The sequence below is a fragment of the Ochotona princeps genome, chromosome 2 (assembly GCF_030435755.1).
Source record: "Ochotona princeps isolate mOchPri1 chromosome 2, mOchPri1.hap1, whole genome shotgun sequence".
Lineage (NCBI taxonomy): Eukaryota > Metazoa > Chordata > Mammalia > Lagomorpha > Ochotonidae > Ochotona > Ochotona princeps.
In genome coordinates this window covers 48,793,517-48,815,102 of record NC_080833.1, presented here as the reverse complement: position 1 = coordinate 48,815,102, position 21,586 = coordinate 48,793,517, and the positions used below count along the sequence as shown (strand labels likewise).

The following is a 21,586-nucleotide window of genomic DNA, read 5'->3' as shown; positions in this document are numbered from 1 at the left end:
TGCTCATTTAGTAATGTATTATTCAGTCTCCATATGTTTGTAAGTCTTCCTTGGTGTTTCGACTTCTTGGTCTCGAGCTTCACTCCTTGATGGTCTGAGAAGATGCCTGGTATGATTTCCACTTTTTAAAAAGTTGCTGAGGCTTGTTTTATGACCTATAACATGACCAATTCTGGAGAAAGTTCCATGTACTGATGACAAAAAAGTGTATTCTCTGTCTGTAGGATGAAAGGTTCGATAGATGTCAACTAAGTCCATTTGCTCTAGACTTTGGGTGAGTTCTGTTGTTTCCTTGCTGAGTTTCTGGTTTTTTGATATGCCCATTTGTGTTAATGGGGTATTAAGGTCTCCCACTATGATTGTATTAAGTCTATTTCTCCCTTTAAGCCTGCTAATATTTGCTTCACATAACTAGATGCTTTAGCGTTTGGCGTGTAAAGATTTATTATGCTCATCTCTTCTTGCTGAATGCATCCTTTTATCATTATGCAGTATCATTCTTCATCTCTTTTGATGCTGTTTACATCAAAGTCTATGTCATCTAATATAAGAATGGCTACACCTGCATGTCTCTTCTTACCATTTGCTTGGAATATCTTTTTCCATCCTGTCACTTTCAATTTTCTCTGATCTTTGTTGGTGGCATGTGTCCCCTGCAAGCAGCAGATAACTGGGTTTTGTTTTTTGATCCAGTCCTCTAATCCATATCATTTGACTGATGAGCTTAAGCCATTTACATTCAGCGTTATTATGGATAAGGGGCAGTTTGGTCCTGTCATTTTGGCGATAGGTTGTTCTATGATTGAGTCTTCTATTAGCCTTTTAGTGGGATGTTCTCCACATTTGCCTTTGTTTGGGTGGTTGCTATTTCTTTTTTCTTTCACGGGAACATCCTTGAGTATCATTTGTAGGGCAGGTTTAGATGAGACAAAATTTTAAGTTTTTCTTTATTGTGGAGGAATTTTATTTCATTTTCAAAGACAAAGGAGAGCTTTGCAGGGTAAGTTATTCTGGGCTGAAATTTTTTCTCTTTTAGAATCTGGAATATGTTACTCTAGTCTCCTCTGGCCTGTAGTGTTTCCTCTGAAAGGTCAGCAGTGAGTTTTATTGGGATTCCTCTATCTGACACTTGATCTTTTTCACATGCACATTTAAGGATTTTTTCATTTTGTTCAACTGACAAGATCTTGATTATCACGTATCGTGGTGACGTTCATTTTTGGTCAACTCTGTTGGGAGTTCTGTAGCCCTCCTGTATATTATTTTCCAATTCTTTGCTCAGATTGGGGCAGTTTTCCTTTATTATTATTTGATTGAATACACCTTTAATCCCAACTTCTCTTTCTGCACCTTCTGGAACTCCCATAACTCTTATGTTGGAACTTTTAATCATATCTTTTAATTCTTGGATACTTTTTTTTAGCTTGACCTAGCTCTGCTTCCAGCTTTTTGTTTGTTTCTTCATGGTGACAGGAAATATCTTCAAATTCTGAAATTATTTCTTCTGCCTCATTCATTATATTGTTGAGACTCTCTATTGTATTTTGAATTTGCTCTACTGTGTTCTTAATTTCTGATATATCAGCCTTAATTTGATTTATTATTGCTATTTCTTCTTTGAACTCTTGTTTGTGCTTCTCATTGTTGATCAGCAGCTTTATCACTAGTTTTCTGAGTTCTTTGTCTCCCATTTTTTCAATGTCTTTCTCAGTTAACTCTGAGAGTGGGCAAAGCTTTTGCTCCTTTGTTGGAGAGTCTTCAGTAGCATTCATGGTGTCTTTGTCTTTTCTTTTCCCTTTTGTAGTTGCCAATCTGGTTGACGAAATCATCTCTAAGGTTTATTACCTACAGGTCTACATGGTGAGTTTTTATGTTCAATCAGTGCCCTGGATTTGGAAAACACAGCTGTCCTGAATAATTGCTTTGTCCGAGACACTGATTTTGTTTTTTTTTTTTTTTTCTTTGTTGGAAAGTATTTTATTTTTATTTTATTGGTTTTTTTTTAGCATTTTCTCTTAATTGCAATTAGACAAAAAGACTTTATTCTCATAAACTTTTAACAGTCGGAAGTACTCTGCTTTTAAAAATCTGTGAACTAGTCAATGCACAATATTTTAATAACCTGGTATATTAAATTTCTAAGTTTAACATTTAGCAAAACTGCTTCACAATTTCACTTTTACAGGAATTATTACAACCTAGAACCCAGATTTAACAAATGTCCTTCCTTTCCTCAAAACAAACTTTTAAAAGTGCAATATAAAAGTTTTAGATATAAAGGCACTGCATAACCTGCATCATATGGCTGTCATTCTTTGCAGCAAGAATAAAAATATTCTACCCTTAGTTTAATGAAGCATAAGGAATTCCTGAAGAACCTAGCTCTCAAATAAAAACTTTTGGCCCACTTGATGAATTTCCTTCCCAGGGTTGTTTTTAACAAGTTGTAATTTGGCAAAGCTATCTCGAACATATCTACCATGTAAATACACACTTGATCTTATTATTAATGAATGTCAGAAGATATGGACAGGGAAGTATTTCCAACGCTATACCTTATATATTATGATAAATCTAAAATTGTTTACTAATTGTACTGTTGCCAACAATAGATGCTTTACCGAAAGAATTTTTAAGAGTTCATAGTATATTTGTGAATCCAGTGATATTTGAGCCATTAATCTCATGTTCTTAAACTCTGGAGTTTGTATCTGCTCTTGATTTGTTGAATTCATTGGGCAGTAGTGATGAACCTAAGTGCTTCGATGCCTTAATTCTGTCTAAACAAAAAATGTAAACACGTAGCCACATTTGTTATTTTATACAACGTCGGGCCGGGGCGGGAGTCTGCACTCAGCCGAGCGGCCGCGGGCGGGACTTTATCGAGCCGCAACGAGCCCCCGTTCCCACTGTTTGTGTGTTTTTTCAAAATATGGCAAAGGTTCAGGTGAACAATGTAGTGGTGCTGGATAACCCTTCTCCTTTCTACAACTCGTTCCAGTTCGAGATCACGTTCGAGTGCATCGAGGACCTGTCTGAAGACTTGGAGTGGAAAATCATCTACGTGGGTTCTGCAGAAAGTGAAGAATATGATCAAGTTTTAGACTCTGTTTTAGTGGGCCCTGTTCCTGCAGGACGGCATATGTTTGTATTTCAGGCAGATGCACGTAAGCCAGGACTCATTCCAGATGCTGATGCAGGAGGCGTAACAGTTGTGCTAATTACTTGTACCTATCGAGGCCAAGCACTTATTAGAGTTGGCTACTATGTAAATAATGAATATACTGAGACAGAATTAAGGGAAAATCTGCCAGTAAAACCAGACTTTTCTAAGCTTCAGAGGAACATTTTGGCATCTAATCCCAGGGTCACAAGATTCCACATTAATTGGGAAGACAACACGGAAAAACTGGAAGATGCAGAGAGCAGTAATCCACACCTCCAGTCACTTCCTTCAACAGATGCATTACCTTCCGCCTCAAAGGGATGGTCCACGTCAGAAAACTCACTAAATGTCATGTTTAGAATCCCACATGGACTGCATGTGACCACTTGCCATCCCTTTAGTACAAATTAAGCTATTAAAAATAAACAGAACTATTTCCCTGAAATTCCGTAAGTACATAGTCAAGACAAAAATGTGAAGAAATTTGTTTAAAAACATCCTGTAGAAAGTTTATAAGAAAACCAGTATTTGAGCAAATTGTGGAATATAAATACAACTATTTTTAAGCAATTTCTTCTCTAATGTGTTATTTTATTTGTTATGAAACTAACCTGATTAAAGCATATATATTATTTTCTTCTTCTTTATATGTAATTAAAGCACTTAAGAACAGTATAAATCATTAGTTAGAACAGGTCATGAAGATATCTTAGCTTCTCAGATAGTAATCTTTGGAACGTTATTTTTGCTGGCCTTTGGATGAAGAAAGTTCACTTCAACTAAAACGTTTCTGCCTGTGAAAGTGTGGTTTTAGTTTAAGGGGAAATTTTCCATTCTGTTTTGGCATCACTTTAAAAGAGGGATTGAAAATTATTACATGCTACCAAGGATATTAGGATCTGATTCTTCCAGGCCACCCTGAAGCCTCTTTTGGCTACTATTACAACTAATACAATATGGGGCAGCATTAATTTAGTTCCAAAGAGACACTGATTTTGTAGGCAGCACTGATCTTGTCGCCCCCTGCTGGCCGACAAGTGAGTACCTCCTGGAGTTATTTTGGGTGGAGTTGGTGGCATGCCTTGTCCAGACTGTGTTTCTGTGGAGCTTGTGCAGTGCTCTAAGATGGTGGTATTTTTGTCCCCTGCTTAGTTCTTAGGCAGCTCAGCTGTCCTCCCTTCAGTGTAACAGTGTCTGGTCCCGTGACACTGTTATCTGAGAGATGCTCAATTAGTGCATGCGCAGTTTACCGCCTCTCCTCTTGCAGTTTATCAGTGTTTGGAGCACTTGCCTCAGTGTCCAAGATGGCACCCGTAGGGGCACCAACAAAGATCGGGGACTGTCGGCCGTCAGCTCCAGGGATCACACACACCCTACAGGCTGCAAGGCTGGTGCTGTGGGCTCAGGTCAGTGCAATTAGCTAGTAACATGCCCACTCTGGACCTTCACTTGGGGTCAACACTTGCTGCCCTGCTACCCGAGATGGCACCAGGCAGGATGCTGCTGGAGAGTTGCTGCTGCTGGCTTTCAGCTCCAGGGACCACATCAACCCTGCAGGGAGCGAAGCTGGTACTACCCTCCCCACTTGGATCAGTTCCGTGTGATCAGCCAGAAATGAGCCTGCTCTGTGCTGCTTGTTCCCTCAAGTCCAACAGGAAGTCAAGACAAATACAATACAGCTCAACAGTACACCAAACACATTTGCTGCCAGCTGTTTGTAAGCAAATAAACAAAAAACAGCAACATGACTTCAACATGACTTGATAAAGATGAGCAGGACACACACTGCCTGGAATCTTGAGTTCACAGACTGCTGGTGCCAGAGAACAGAGGTCAAACTCTGCAGGCAATGGTCTATGGGTAGGCAGAAGTCTGAGTCCAAGGCCGAGGCCTGTGAACCAAGGTCTGCAGTGGGGCAATGGTTCAAGGCCACCGGACTGTGTGCTTTAAGATGTCCTGAAGACAGTCACACTCGCTTCTGTGCTTGGTTCACGCCTTTGCTTCCCGATCATCGATCATCAGGTGGGTAGCATCAACAAGAGACGTAGCTATCAACATTTGTGCCACATCAATTCCTGTCATTTCATTTCACAAGCATTTCAATAAAAGCTTGAGGCAGCGAGACTTCTAGATCAACCTCCTTCCTCAAGATAGTTGACGGTCACTCCAGAAAGGAGAGCATGTGTACACCCCATAGTCGCATTCTCTGGTTCACTCTCCAAATTCCTTCAATGGATAAACTGGACAATGCCGAGAGTGCAATCCAGGTTTCTCATATGGAGCCGAGTTACCAGAGCCATCTCCTGTACTGCCAAGGTCTACATTAGGAGAAACCTAGAAACAGAAGGCAGAACCAGGAATTAAACCGAGCTATGCCCATACAACTTCTGAGCATCCTAACCACTAGCCTCTGTTGTTTTCAAATGTGATTCAGAGCCTCTGAGAAAAGAACTGCCTGCTTCCTAGTGAGGTGCTCAGCCCCAGGAACTGGGATTCAACAGCGAGAAGAAACATCGCATTCCTCCCCCAAATAACCCCATCTGATGGCTGTGGGGAGGCCAGCAAACAAGGGTCATGCACAATGCTTCACTCAGATCTTCCAGGGTCATGGAGATTTGTTCTGTAGAAAGAAGTGCAAAGGGCACTCCACAAGCCAGAGCAATGAGTGTGCCCAGCATGTGTGGGCACTGGAGAGGTACCTCATATGGAACCTATGGCCCTGGCTCACAAAGGGTTAGAAATGCTGAGCTAAGGAACTTCTGCAATATCATGCAATCAGTTTAGACAAATAATATTCTAGAAATATGGAGACATGGCCAGTCAGAACAATGGCCTTGGTTTTGGGGATGGAACAATTGGAATAAACCTGATTATAGCTGAATTCTTCCAATAGTTGACACATGGCTCGCTTCTGCAGTTGCACAGTATTACCACAAGGCGGCGAGCTCAACCCGCAGCTTCCTGTGTTTCACCTCAGAACTTCAACCAGAGAATCCAGTTTCACCTGAGATTTCAAGTAATTGCACTTGGGTGCTTTTCTGTGTATTCCATCTTTTTGGGTTTTTTTTAATAGAGATTGATATTGATTCGCGTGCTTTAATTAAATGACCGTTGCTATTCTACAAGCTGGATTCTAAGCTGATTTTTACGACTCAAGCTACAGACTACAGTCCATAGGACCTGGCAGCGCAGCCCCCCACAGACCTTGTAAATGCCATTCGCTTTACAACATCAGCACACCGTGCAAATAACCTCATTACTAACCTATGGCAGATATGTAAAAGGAGCCTCAAAGAGGGGCATTATCAGAGAAAGGAACAAAAAATAAATGTAGCCAGAATATAAGGACTCAGAGTCCAGGAGACCACCAGCCTGGGTCAGCTAGCTTCCTCATTCGATGGATGGATAGCTTCAGGCCAAGTTCATCACCTTTATGCCTCAGTATTCCCAACTCACCTCGCAGACTGAATTATTTTTTAAAAAATGCTTTACACATACAATAGGTGTTATAATTTCAAAGATTATGTTTTCACATTTAAATTTTGTATCAGTCACTAGAGGGATACTAGCAACATATGTTAGATAAATATCTAATTCCCTTAGTATGCAGCTACTTCAAAAACTTCACAGAAAACTTCCATTGCATGCTGTGTTTGTTTTGGTGCAAAAACATTAAATTCATCCAGAGGTGTTTTTTCATAACAAACATTTTCCTATGAGCTTGTGGTACCTACATGTAAACATGATCAACTCCCCAAAAGAATAGTACTTTCACAGAAAAATAAAATCAATGACTGGAAGAAGAGACACAGCATCACTTTGGAGATTTAGAGGAATACCATGAGAAAGTAGAAGTAGCACAATTCAATTCCATTGTCACCGTTCCTCACTGACGGCGAGTTAGCACAGGCTTGGTGCTGGCATGCCGAGCAGAGGCAGCTGTTCCTGCACACAGGTGGCAGAAAGCCGTGGTGGGGGAATCAAGCCCTATCTATCAGTGTTTAAATGAACATGCCCTGCCACCCAACTGCTCTACATTTATGACTTTGTCCTACGAACATCCTCACAGGAGAACAGAAAGAAAATGCAGCAAAAGCACTTTCCCTGAAGCATATTTTACTATACCAGATAGCTGAACACACTATCAATGTTTTATAATGCATGGCGTTAGATGTGGTCTTCCTTTACTGCACAGATTAAATGATTGCTCACTGTTGTGACTTCTTTGAGCACGTGGGACTTGCCACGCAGTAGGCGTACAATACCTGCTGAATGAAATGCACTGTAGCAGACAGGTAGCCACATTTCCACAAATACCAGACACCTCTTACATCACTCAGTGATTCACGACATCAAAGATACACATTTCTTCTTTTCCCATGATTGAACTAATACCACTGATGCCCTTAAAAACCGAGTAGGGAAGAGTAACAGAAATTTACATTGCCGCGAGTCTAAATAACGTGCTACTGAATGACTAATTTTTTTTAAGATTTTATTCATTTTATTACAGCCAGATATACAGAGAGGAGGAGAGACAGAGAGGAAGATCTTCCATCCGATGATTCACTCCCCAAGTGAGCCGCAACCGGCCGATGCGCGCCGATCCGAAGCCGGGAACCTGGAACCTCTTCCGGGTCTCCCACGCGGGTGCAGTGTCCCAATACATTGGGCTGTCCTCAACTGCTTTCCCAGGCCACAAGCAGGGAGCTGGAAGGGAAGTGGAGCTGCCGGGATTAGAACCGGCGCCCATATGGAATCCCGGGGCTTTCAAGGCGAGGACTTTAGCCGCTAGACCACATCGCCGGGCCCCATGACTATTGTTTTATTGCGGAGGTGAAACTCAAGAACATTCTTGAAGAAAATGATGTTACTCTGACTTAGAATACAGTGAAGAATTTAATATGAAAAAATTGTTTTGAAGAAATGAAATTAAAAGAAAAGACATCAAATTTCATGAGATAGTTTCTGCTGATCTTGTTGGTGAGATGTGTCTCTGGTAGTCAAGGGATAGATGGGTTTTACTTTTTCATTCAGTCCACTAATCTATGATGCTTCTTTGGTGAGTTTAAGCCATTTATATTCAGGTTAATATGAATCAGTGTTAATTAAGTCCTATCACATTAGCAATGGGTTGTTCATTGCTTGATTTGGTCTGCTCTTGTCATTTTATTTGGCTTTTCTTTATATTTGGCTTTGTTTTGGGGAGCTGTTATTCCTTTTCTGAGTCAAGAGAACATCTTTAAATATCATTTATAGGGAGAATAAAGATGGCAGAATAGGATAAGGACACGTTTAATCAGATGGAGAAATATTAGCCAGTGTTAAGCAGAGCGGGCACATTCCAGGATATAGGAGAGGACAGAACAACAGCAGAGAGGTACACGGAGACTGACACACACAGGAAAGCAGTAAAAACAACGCTGTGGTGTTGCAGTTACTGATAACCCAGCAAAATTCAGCGAACTGCGATCTGAACTCCACTGGCAGCAGGAACTCCGTTAGCAAAATGGTGGGAAGGGATGTTACTTGGAAGATCAGGAATGAACCCAGACAAAGAATTGCTAGTCCTGTTGGTCTGTTCGATTTGACCAGCAGCAGACATATACCAGCAGGTCCGAAACCGGCAGGGCAGGAACAGGTTGGTTTTACAACTCAGTCTTATACCTAGAGCTGTATTGGGTGCGATTTTATTTAAGGAGGCAAGGGTTATGGGACAGGACTGCGCATGAACTGTGCTGGAACTGAACTAATATCTGGTACAATGAACTGCAACACCATGGCATCCTACAAGTTCTATCCAAGACACTTCCTGGAAGCCCTCAGACCTGACAGCCAGCAAATTAACAATTCTAGTAGTGGCACATCAGGCACCATTTTGTATGGTGTGGCAAAGAATTTAAGACTGCAGGGAGAGCAGGGAGCTATGCAAGTACTGAGCTCAGGGAGAACTCACTGAGCTCATTGCATTGCATTGATCCCACAGGAAAGTAATACAGACTGTGGGGTCAAACGGGACAAAATAGGTCTGTGTGATCCTCAGAACTAACAGCCAACAGATTCTGGCAAGATCACAGCCACAAACAACCTAGCTATATAGGACACCTGGTGTCTCCCTAATCTTGCGACATACTCTAACTGGAATTGGGAGAAAGTTTGTACAGACAACGGTGCAACCTAAGCATGTTATCACAGGAGGTGGAGACTGGTGGGCTAGGAGCTGGGACGACAGAGAACATGGTGGAAATCGAACATAAGAACCCAGACCTGGAACTCACTGGACGGAGTGGCACAAGTGACTGCAAACAAAGAGCCATGTACCAGCTGCAATAAATAAAATCAAACTGCATACATGTGGGTGGCAGAGCTTAGAAACCTACCCCAAGGAAGAATCTGATAACCAGAAGTACAATGACCAAGAGCAAAAGAAGAGACAAAGGCAGAGTGAATAATACTGAAGACTCCCCTGCAAAGGAGTAAAACCCTTTGACAACCTCAGAGTTCACTGAGGAAGACATTGAGAAAATGGGAGATACAGAATTCAAAACACTGGTTATAAAGCTTCCTATCATCCACTAGAAGCACATAAAGCAGGCATTCAAGAAATTTAAGGAATATGTCACACTGGAAATGTATCAAATGAAAGCTCATAGATCAGAAATGAATATGTTGAAGCATATCGAAAGTACAATGGAGAGTCTCCAAAATAGAATGAAGGAGGCAGAAGAAACAACCTCAAAATTAAGATATTTCTTGTCATCAGGAGAAAACAAACAAAAAACTGCAAGCAGAGCTTGGATCCAGCTTAAAAAAAAGTATTCAAGAATTGAAAGACACTATTAAAAGGCCAAATATAAGAGTTATGGGCGTCCTAGAAGGTGCAAAAAGAGAAGGTGGGTTTACAAATGTATATAATGAAATAATAAGGGAAACTTTCCTTAATCTGGAGAAAGAATTGGGAAGCAAGATCCAGGAGGGGCACAGAACTCCCACTTCTCATCCAGCTTCGTGCCTGTGCCCTGGGAGTGCAGTTGAGGACTGCCAAAATCTTTGGGACCCTGCACCCACGTTTTAGACCCAGAAGAAGCTCCTGGCTCCTGGCCTCGAATTGACTTAGCTCCAGCGATTGCAGCTGCAGAATCATCAGGCAGAAGATGTTCCTCTCTGCCTCTCTTCCTCTCTGTACATCAGCCTTTCAAATAAAAATGAATAAATCTTTAAAAAAAAAGCTGAAAGAATGTACCTCTTCCAAAACTGATTTACAAATGCTACTTAAAGAAGTTCTCCTGACAGAGAAAAAAGAGCGCCCACCAAAACCAAAGGCAAATGCGAAGAACATCCCAGTAAACAAACAAAAAACCAGAAGACTGAATCAATGAACAACCCATTGCTAAAATGACAGAACCAAATTACCACCTATTTGTGTTAAAACTAAATATAAATGGTTTAAACTCATCAATCAACTATTATAGATTAGTAGACTGGATTAAAAAACAAAACACATTTATTTGGTGCCTACAGGAGACACATTTTACCAGCAAAGATTAGCAGAAACTATATCTCATGGATGTTGCTTTTTTTTTTGTTAGTTTCATCTTCTCAAAACACTTTCTTTTCATTAGACTTTTCAGTGACTCATAGTCATACAGAAGCATCATTTTATTCAAGAAAGTTCTTGATTTTCTTTTTCATTTCTTCCGCAACACATTAGTCATTCAGTAGCATGTTACTTAACTTCATGGCATTTTAAATGTCTTTTTCTTCCGGTTGCTGATTTTGTATCGTGGCTTTCATTTAAGGGGATGTATAGTAACTGTGTAATGGAGACTATCATATCTAGATATGAGGATAAAATGCAGTATGAATCTCTATTTCCAGACAAAGATGGACTTACAATGAAAGTGTCTAGAATATCTTGACAATAGGATGCTGGACTCTCTGCCATTGTCCATGCCCACAATAATGAACATATACTGTGTATTAAGAACTATACCATAGGGCCCGGCGGCGTGGCCTAGTGGCTAAAGTCCTCTCCTTGAAAGCCCCGGGATCCCATATGGGCGCCGGTTCTAATCCCGGCAGCTCCACTTCCCATCCAGCTCCCTGCTTGTGGCCTGGGAAAGCAGTTGAGGACGGCCCAATGCATTGGGACACTACACCTGCGTGGGAGACCCGGAAGAGGTTCCAGGTTCCCGGCTTCGGATCGGCGCGCATCGGCCCGTTGCGGCTCACTTGGGGAGTGGATCATCGGACGGAAGATCTTCCTCTCTGTCTCTCCTCCTCTGTGTATATCTGGCTGTAATAAAATGAATAAAATCTTTAAAAAAAAAAGAAAAAGAACTATACCATAGTAATGATATAGGGGAACTTAATGAGGGGGGAGAGAATTGGGGAGGGGATAAGAAAAAATGCATAATATAATCATAACAATAAAAAGAAGTAAAATTTTTAAAAATTTAAAAATAAATATCATTTGTAGAGCAGATATGTTAGAGGCATATTGCTGTGGACAGCTAAGGGAAATCCCAGAACTTAAGGAATTGTGTAATAAAAAACTCAGTAGGAAAAAGAGTAACTCTGAGCAGAAATCACTCTGTGGATAATTACTGACTGTTTCGCAATCTTGATTCTTGACAAGCCATTCCATGAATTGCTATTTAATCTGCATACTCTCTCCCTGGCCAGCTGACACTTTTCTTGATGAGAAGCCCTGAACACCATCCCAGGGAAGATCTGCTCTCAGCTTCTGGAACAGCCGGTCTTTGACCCAGACTTCGATGTTTGGGCAGAATTTTGACAACTGGTCTAGGTAGAGAGGGCAGGCAAAAAATGTGAGTCACTGAGCCAGATCAAAGCAGAACTGTTTAAAAATAGTAGATGAGGCAGGACTTCAATGGGATCTTGAAGGTGAATACGTTTTAGTTAGACCAAGAGTACAGAAAAGGCATCCCAGGCAGGAAGTCCAAGGCAAGTGTGCCTACACGGACAAATAAATTTTTTTTTTTTCATGTAAAGGAGGGTGTGAGTTCTAAATGGGGCTAAAATGTGTCATTAGATATAACTGGAGATGGAATCAGATGTGTTAGGCTAGGGAGGAAGAAAGGTGGCATGTTGAGGCCGGCACTATGGCTCAACTAGCTGATCCTCTGCCTTCAGGCACCAGCATCCCATATTGGTGTTGGTTTGTGTCCAGCTGCTCCATTTCCCATTCAGCTCCTTGCTAGCAGCCCTGGGAAAACAATGAATGAAGGCCCAAAGCGTAGGAATGCTGAGAATCAGACTAGGCAGGGCCAGGCCAAACCTTAGCACTCTGGCATGTGCAGGAACCAGGAAAGAGTACAGGCATTGCTAGGCGAGACTACCATACCTACCAATTTGCATGAAAGCCAGGGGACGGAGGCAGACAGCAGGGTTAGGCTGGAGTACCCACCAGTGAAAGTTGAAATGGGGGTTCGGCCAGAGCAGATAGGGCTGCAGTATCTGATGACAAAGGCCAAGATGGGGGATGGGTTGCATCAGGCTCGGCTGGAGCAACCACAGCCAGGCAAAAATCTGTGCTGGGAGCAAGTCTGGTTGGGGAGCAAAGGGGAATTCCCAACTGGACCGCTGTGCCCACCAGTGAGCACAAGAGTCAGAATAGGGTAGCAGAAAACTGGGGTGGACACAGCTATAGTATCCCTTGATATGGGTGTGGATTGGATCTGGGATGTGCCAGACTGGGCTAGGCTCTAGGACCCACTGATGCTCACAAGAGCCAGAGTGGTAGAGGAAAGGCTGGGGTAGGTCTCTGTACCTGCTCAACCATGGGAGAGCTGAATCTAAGGATGGATCAGGCAGGACTGGGTTTTAGAAGCCAAGACAAAGAGCCAGGATGGGTGTGGGCTGGTCAGTCAAGGCCATTGCACCTGCCAGGGCAGGAGTTGGGCCAAGTCAAACTGGGCCAAGAATCCACTAGTGTGCATCAGATCTGCTACTGGGACACTGGAAGGTGATCTGATAGAGGAGCTTGGGAAACCATTGTCAGGATACAATTCCTACAAGTTAGCACAACAACCAAGGCTTGGAGCAGCCAAGATCAAGCCAAGATACAATACCCACTGTCATACCTGTGGGTCAGGGCTGGGGTGGGCCAGGCTAGGCCAGCTCACAGCACCCACTGGCAGATATGAAAGTCTGGATGGAGTGTTGTACAGGCTGGGTTGGGCCATAACACCAGTCATCTCATATTAGGGACATGACTCGGGGCTGGCTGGACTCGGCTGGGCTAGGCCACAGCACTTATCAGCATGTGCTGGTACTAGGGGCAGGCCGGGTCTAGCCAGGCTGCAGCACCACTGGTGAATGAGGTGTGATGAGCCATGCTAGTCTGCACCACACTCTCACCAGCACATGTAAAATCCAGGATCTGGGGCAAGCCAAGTAGGGGAGTTGCAAGGATTTCCCCATTGGACAACTGTTTCCACTGATGAGCATGCGAGTTGGGAATGGGAGCAGACCATGTTGGGAAGGACTAAGAAGCCTGTTGGCCTGCATGCAAGCTGGGTTGGAGTAGAGCCAGGTTGGGCTAAGTGACCATACACACTGGTGCATGTACGAGCCAAAGTAAGCACAGCCTGGTTGGGCTTTGCTGTAGCATCAGGCAGCAGGTGTTGGGTCTGGGGTCAAGTACTCTCAGGCTAGATGATAGAAACACCTGCAAAGTACAAGATCTGGGGCTTGGAGTGGGCTATAGCTACCACTGGTGAGCATGAGAACCAAGGCTGGGGGTGGACCTGGTTGCACAGGCAATGGGACCTGTGAGTATGAGTATGAGTTGGATTAGGTGTCCAGTTGGGCTGAGTATACAAGAGCTGAATGGGATGTGTGACAGACTGAACCAGTCTACTGTACATACCAGCATGTATAGCAACTGGTGCTTAGGGTGGGCCTGATAGGGGTGATTAGGGTTCACTTTGATTAGGCTGCATTTCCTAATGGTTTGCATGAGGGCTCAGTGTGTGGTGGGCAAGTTAGGCTGGGCCACAGCATCCATTGATTTGCGTATAAGATGGGGCTGAGGACAGAATTATACAGGTGACTATAGCCACTAATGTGTGTGTAGGCTCATGTGGGTGATGGACTGAGCCAGACTCTGCACTGGCTGGCACATGCAAGAGTCAGTTGTGGGATCACTTCTGGTGATGTTTCTTTGGGGACATCCAACCCTCCAAATGGATCACTGACTCAGAACTCCAACTACTGTGAAAATCACAAGATCATGGAGTGCACATTTCAGAACTGTGTCTCCATCCTTGCTGAGGCCTGAGGAGTGGACGGAATGCCAAGTATATGGCACACAGAATATGTAAACCAGTTCATTGAGCCCTGCAGAGCACTTCTGGTGCAATGGAGGGCAGAATAAATTGGAGAGCTCTCTCAACTAAGGTTTGACAGTGAGTATCTGGCTGAATTGCGACTTTAAGGTGAATTATGTTGCCAGATAGACCTTGGAAGGATTTCCACAACCATGGAGCAATGAAAGCAAGAGTATCTCCAAACTATCAAAACCACTTAAGCAGTAGCCTCAGAACATGATCCATATCAGGGACCTTGGGATGACATGGTGGCAGGGGGTGGGCTTCCTAAGCCTGGTATTTCAGTGGTATGTCTTGCCAGCCTGGGTCCGTGCCTGCTCATGGGTCCCCAATCCCTTGTCTGCTGGTGTGCAGGCATCTGCAAATATTCCTTGCCCTATATCTTCAAAATAGACAGAATAGGCCACTATGCTGACACACTGGTGTAGTTTACACAAAGCTGGCATTAACAAGGCTCAGGATGCCCTCCAAGTATTGGCTGCTTTTCTCCCAGCAGTGCAAAACCTGCTGAGGTACAAGGCAACTTGAGCAGTTGCATAGAGCTGGGGCCCTTCACTGGGCTTCCTCTGTACGTATTGTATAGGCTAGGCAGCTTGTTGTTTTCTTGGAATTTCACACCTTTACAGCTTTTATTTCTTAGCTATGCTTTTGCTCATTCCAACCTACCATCTTCTCAACGTCTCTGATTACACATATGCTGGTATGCTTATCAGTGTCTGTGTTTCTCTGAATCTCCATTCACCATTCTTGATACTTTTTCTATTTACCAGATTGCATAATCTCTATCCCTCCATCTTCAAACTCATTAATTCTTTTCTCTTCTGGTTTATAACTACTGTTAAACTTCTCAAGTGATTTTCTCAAAAAAAAAAAAAAATTCACTTATTTGTTGTACTTCTCAACTCCAAAAATTCCATTTGGCCTTTTATTGTGATGATGATGATGATGGCCATGATGATTCTCTAGTTGGCAAAACATTATTATTCTGCTTCCCTTGCTTCCTTGATCAATGTATGACTTCCTTCGTTCTAACACACTGACAGCAAGAATGCTTGACACACTTGGACTCCTACATTTGACACCTGGACTCTTTTGCTGCTTCCGTTGCCTGCTTTCTTTTCCCTGTTTGGGTCACAGTTTTCTGCTTCTCAAATATTTTCTGTTTCAAAGATTTTCATAGATTTTTTTTAAAATGAAAATTGTACGTTTTAGCTAAGACAGAAAATCTGGTTACTAAACCCTCCCCCCACCGCTTGCCACATGTCCAGGGCTTCCTGTTTCTGCACTGTCACTTGATCAGCAGCTCCACTGAGATGACAGTTTGGGTGAATTCTATCTCCCCTGGTATCCTGTAGCATAAAGGCTCTGATGTCGCTACTCCCAGGGCACAGACTTGAACGGGTACAGTCATAATACAGTGATCTTTGCTCTGGGGTATTTTTGTTTGGTTTGGATTAGTTTGCTCTTTTGGTTTTCCTTTTTTTTTGCACAGATATCTTTGTCTTTCTCCCTGCTTTCTGTTAAGCTGTCTGTCTCTGTATTATGCTCAATTGTCGTTCCCCATTAAAATCCAGATAAACCAGCTTCCATTAAATCAGCTTCCAAAGCTGTTTCCTTTAACTGTCTGCTGGACTTGACCCCATGTGCACTTATTTAGGGGTGGACTGTAGCTACGTTTTCAAGGTTTAAGTGTGCTAGTGGCACGTTACTGCTCCTCAACTTGTTTGATTTTATATTATTGTTAAACATTATCGGAATATCTTACTTATATCATGATCCTCCTGCCCTCTTTCGTGTGATTTCTTTTAAAATGCAGCACTTTTCCTTGTGCCGTATATGAAGTCATGATGCTGCCACCTGAACCCTCAACTCATTTGGGTTTTTCATAGCACCGCAGGGAGCCCCTCATCCTCACCCTGCTCAAGATGCTGAATACTAACTGAAGTGATGGTTTCCTTCCTTCCTCTTTTCTGCAGAACAAGTGGATCACAAATCAATTCATAGTCTAATCCAATGAAGTTTGAGGGTCCTCCCAGCTAAGCTTCGGGGCTAGGCTTTGGGATTTGTTCTGACCTGGGAAAGCTGAATCTGGCTGTCTCTTTGTTTGATTGACCCAGAAAACTTTTCACTTGCCTACAGTTTAACATCATATTCTAACAGAGCTACCAGCCTCCCCCTAGTTACGTATTGCAAGAAATCTCTTTTGCCTATCTTTTGGGGGGCTGTTCTATCGCACTTTGGACCCTGGGTTTGCGAGCAAAAAGTAGTGAAGCCACTAGTGGCCCAGGATTTCACTATGTTGGCCAAGATGATGCTTGTTTCTTGTCCTGCTAGTGGGATCTTGGATGGAGTGGAGCATATGCTGGGACTTTCCAACCACACTTGTCATGAATAGAGTTTCTGTAGCTCAGACTTGTGGGGAGAGGCCATGTAAAATGCTGGCCACCTTTCTGTCTCAGGAAATACCATAGCCTTCAGCTGGGATTCAGGGTAATTGTTCTTGCCTGGCTAACATATGCACTGAGAATGGACTCGGCCTGAAATCTTTGAAGTCCCCTGGCACGCATAAATTTTTGTAACACTTGCATTAATGTGAAATACCCTTAAATTTAAATTCTCCATGAAACAGGGGAAGTGTTTTCATATCTATTTGGATTTTTCAATGATTGCAGAGATTTTAACTCTGTTTTACTCTTTTTAAATAACATGTTATAAGTAGAATATATATCTGTTTGTTGGGCATGTGAGTGTATTATATATTATTCCAGAAGTACCTTGATATTTTGTATATCACACAGTGAGGAGGCACAGCAAAGTGCCACGTGATGATATGGAAAGTGGGAAGAAGAGCATTTCAGACTGGGACTTGCAGTGAAGGTGCACACCCATAGCTAATGTCTTCCATGTAGACTTGTTCAAGCCCCGGTGCTCGTCGTTGGCTTGGAGTTCCTGAGTCTGCACTGTGGTAATTACAAGGCAGCTCCTAAGATGAACTCAAGTCCAGGAATCATGCAAAGGTCAGGCTGGCTCTGTGGGACTCTGGATTGTTAGACTTGGAATTCTATTGTCAACTCTATGGTCCACATTCTACCACTAATCTACTCGGACATGTTTTGCAAGGGCTTTAAGCCCTGCTCAAACAGAGCCATAAGCAAACCACCATTAGTCTTCAGAAGGCTTGGTGGCCACTTGGCCAGCACAGCATCTTCAGAAGAACACACCAGCCTCCTACAGCTGACTAATCCAGAGAAGGCCAGGAGCAGTGGGGGAGGGGGGCAACAGGGACACACCCAGGACCTGCTCATGGACTACTCACCATTGCAACACTGTCATTTGAGAGATTTGGTTTCCAATCCCTTGCAGAGTGGGGGAATTGAAATGAAACCTGTGCAACTCCTTGCTGTGTGCATTGCAAAATAAACTGTTATATTCTTCGTTCACATTGTTAAAATTGGTCTGATGCCAAAGGGTGAGGTGATCCAGTTTGCAGATGGGGGTTAGGTGACAATTCCTACAACTAGTTTTTGGTGCTTCTGTAACAACAGGGAATTCAAGAAAGAGTGGGAGGTCAGAGATGCCTCCACAAATGTTAATTGAGACCCTATCACGAACAACACTGATGCTGAAACTTTTGATGTAATGCTTTTTCATTTTCAGAACACTTTCACGTGCAGGGTGTTCCATGGCTGTGTTTCAGACCTGTGGATCCAAAGCCATTCAGCATGTACTTTGTATTTGATCTATGTTGGCAGCACTATCAAGAGCATCTCTTACATAATTTTATCAAAAGCAAATATTATGTGGGAAGCCGTGCCAGTGCTGCCTGGTAACATGGTAGATACCCAGGAAACATGCAGTGCTGTCCTTTCCATTACCAGGCGCAGTGCCAATCCCTGAGGGTGGCTGAGACACGGGGACCTCAACAAATCCTAGAATCCAAATACACCTGAGCAACACAGGAGTTCTGATTCTAGAACAAAACGAAACGAAAAACCGTTTGGGTCCTTTTCTGTGATCAGACTGCATTCCCCAGGAGTCTCCAGCACTGTGCACTGTGGCCAGCCTGGCCAGGGGAAGGACGATGGGAGGGCGGAGCTATGTGACTGGGAGGAGGGACTCTGGCGGGGGCAGGACATCTCCAGGCCTGGGCGCTGAGGGCGCAGACACACAGACCTGGCCCTGCACTGTGGCCTTGGAGAGGGTCGGGGGAGGAGCTTGGGGGAGAGTGAGCTAAGCCAGAGCAGGTGGGGCGTAACTGGAGAAGTGTCAGGGACTGACAAAGACTGTTTCCTGCTCAGCCAGCCCCAGAACTGGACGACCACAGAGCCATGCTCTCCACGTTGGGCTCCCTGGTGTCCGCCCTCTGGACAGGGCTCCATCCCAGGACCCTGCTGCTGGGGATCGTCGCCTTCCTGTTCTTTGCCGACTTCCTCAAAAAGCGACGTCCCAAGAACTACCCTCCTGGTCCATGGCGCCTGCCCTTTGTTGGCAACCTTTTCAGTTTCAAGGTGGAACAGTTGTCAGTACAGATACAGGAGGTAGGAGTGGGCGAACGTGTGACTTGTCCGGTTCCTAACCCTGCTGTGCAGGACCAGGGATCTTCCAGGGAGCAGGGCGGGAGGACAGGTGGCTCAGAGGCCAGTGTAAATCAGTTGGGTAAATCAGCTTCCACAGCTGTTTTCCTAATCTCACTGCTGTCCTTGACCCCACCCGCGGTTGTTTAGGGGCAGACTGTAGCTAAGTTTTCAAGGTTTAAGTGTGCTACTGGCACGTTACTGCTGCTCGCTTGTTTAATTTTATATTATCTTGTTAAACATTATCGGAACATCTTATTTTTATAGTGATCTTCTTGTTCTCTTTTCTGTGTTTTTTCTTTAAAATGCTGCACTTTTCCTTCTCCCATTCGCGAAATGATGAGCCTGCCACCTGAACCCTCATTCCATCTGGGTTATCCCCACCACCGCAGGGAGCCCCTCACCCTCACCCTGCTCCAGATGAGGAACGCTCACTGAAGTGATAGTTTCCTTCCCTCATATGCTTACATTTTTCAGTTCCTCCCACTGCCTCCAGACCAGCCCATGAGGATACTGTTTCTTGACCTCCTTTCTGGTCCTTCCCTTTTGGAACTACTTCATTGGTGTCCTAGGTTATTTTTTAAATTTCTCTTAAACATCCATTTCTCATCATTCTTAGCTGGTTTCCTTGACACATGGCACAGGTGACCTGCTGAGACACAACACTGACAAAATATTGTTATGAAGATGCAATAAAATTTTCAACATGAAGGTGACTTATAGGCAAATTCTCAGTTTCTTTTCCCTGTTAATGCCTGAAGTGCTGTTAACATGCCCATGGGACAGGCGCTTGGCTCAGCCCATGAGAAATGGGGCCTACACATACCATATCAAAACCTTGGTGGCGCAATTTCCTGCTATTGCACACCACTGGAGGCAGGTGATGGCTCAAGTGCTTGGGTCCCTGCCACCCACATGGTCTGGAGTCCTGATGTTCTTCTGATCTTGTCCTGATTCTTGCAGGCATTCAGCTGTGTGAATTGTCTGTCTACTTTCAAATAAAATGAAATTAAATTGAGATTATTATTTTCAGTACATGCCTGTGTTCTTAGAAACACATGGACAAGGTTGCATCAATCTGCATTAGAAACAGCACATTGGTAACACTAATGGCAGGATTAGTCACAGAATTCTAACTCTTGGCCCCTAAGTCTGTGCCTTTGTTATAGCAACATATTGACTTCCAAGCATTTGGAATTTCCCTTTTATTCTGCCACCAACGAGCTCCAGTTTGAGGGCAGTATGTTCAGAGCGCATAGACTTTCAATTCTTTTAAATCACAAGGCCTATCTAATGACACAAAATATACTCTATCGTGATAAATGTGCCATGCATGCTTTAAAAAATGTGTCCTCTGTTGTTGAGTGGAGTTTTCCAAAAATCGCAAGTAGATCTCATAAGATATTTGTAGTTGTCTTTGTATGCTTGCCAGCTTCATATCTGAAGAGTCTGTCAGTGGTTCAAAGAGCTTTGTTAACATTTCCAGCCATGCTTGTAGTGGTCTATTTCTTCCTTTCATTCTAACAGTTTTTCCTTCATGTGTTGGGAAGCTCTGTTTTTCTGCATAGTAGATATCCAAGATTCTCAGATATTCTCTGTATCTCTGGTCATTTTATTTGCCTGAATACCTTGATGAAATCTAGCTGTGCAACGCTTTTTAAATTAGTATTTGTGTGCTGTATGCCTTGTAGCTCTTTTATTTTATTCTGATTGTTATTAGGTTTGAACCTAATTATTTTTTTAACAAAAAAAATTTATATTTTTACCTGAAAAAGTTATGTAAAATGAAGAATTGAGGAAGAGAAAAAGAAAGAAAGAGAGAGACAGAGACAGAGACAGAGACAGAGACAGAGACAGAGAGAAACTTCCATCTTCTGACTCACTCCCCAAATGGCTGCACTGGAGCAGAGCTCAGCTGGTCCAACGCTGGGAGCCAGGAGATCCTCCAAGTGTCCCACATAGGTGCAGGGACCCAAGGCCTTGGGCCACCCTGCACTGCTTTCACAGGCCATAACCAGGGAGCTGGATTGAAAGTGAAGCACCTGCAAACAGTGTCCAATGCCATATGGAAGCTGGTGATAACAGGCATAGGATTAGCCTGATATACCACCATGTCAGCCTCTAAGCAGTATTTTTATTTGATATATGTAGCAGATACCTATAGATAGGGCATTTTTCTCTCCATTTTACTGTTGTGTAGGAGAACCATATTGAGTTTCAGACTCCTGGCTTTGGTCTGGCTCGACCCAAACTGTTGTGGCTACTTGGGGAGCAAATCAAGAGATGGATGATCTCTGTACCCCTCTCTGAATCATCTTTGTCTCTTTCTTTATCAAATGTATGGAAAATAAATAAATAAAACTGGAGTGCTTTTATTCATTCTGGTTTACAGTAAGAAGGTTGAAATGCTTTTGCTTTACCAACAAGTTGAATCTGACTTGGGAAGTTAACTGTTCTCCTAACGTCACAAAACTAAGTAGTGATAATAGGCT

At 43.3% G+C, this 21,586-nt stretch overlaps 1 protein-coding gene and 1 pseudogene across 3 annotated transcripts in view; both read left to right on the top strand.

The window, feature by feature from the left end:
- The window catches only part of LOC131478359 (cytochrome P450 2J1-like), a 74,212-nt gene that overhangs the window by 10,930 nt on the left and 41,696 nt on the right, over positions 1–21,586 (top strand). For 2 of the 3 annotated variants that reach the window (XM_058657276.1, XM_058657254.1), the window contains exon 1: positions 18,683–19,058. The exons of the other annotated variant lie outside the window; for it this stretch is intronic. In XM_058657276.1, coding sequence (XP_058513259.1) covers positions 18,849–19,058 — 210 coding nt within the window. In that variant the 5' untranslated portion in view covers positions 18,683–18,848. Of the gene's footprint in view, positions 1–18,682; positions 19,059–21,586 lie in introns of those variants that run through there. 3 annotated transcript variants of the gene reach the window in all.
- On the top strand, positions 2,840–3,694 carry LOC101531105 (histone chaperone ASF1-like; annotated as a pseudogene).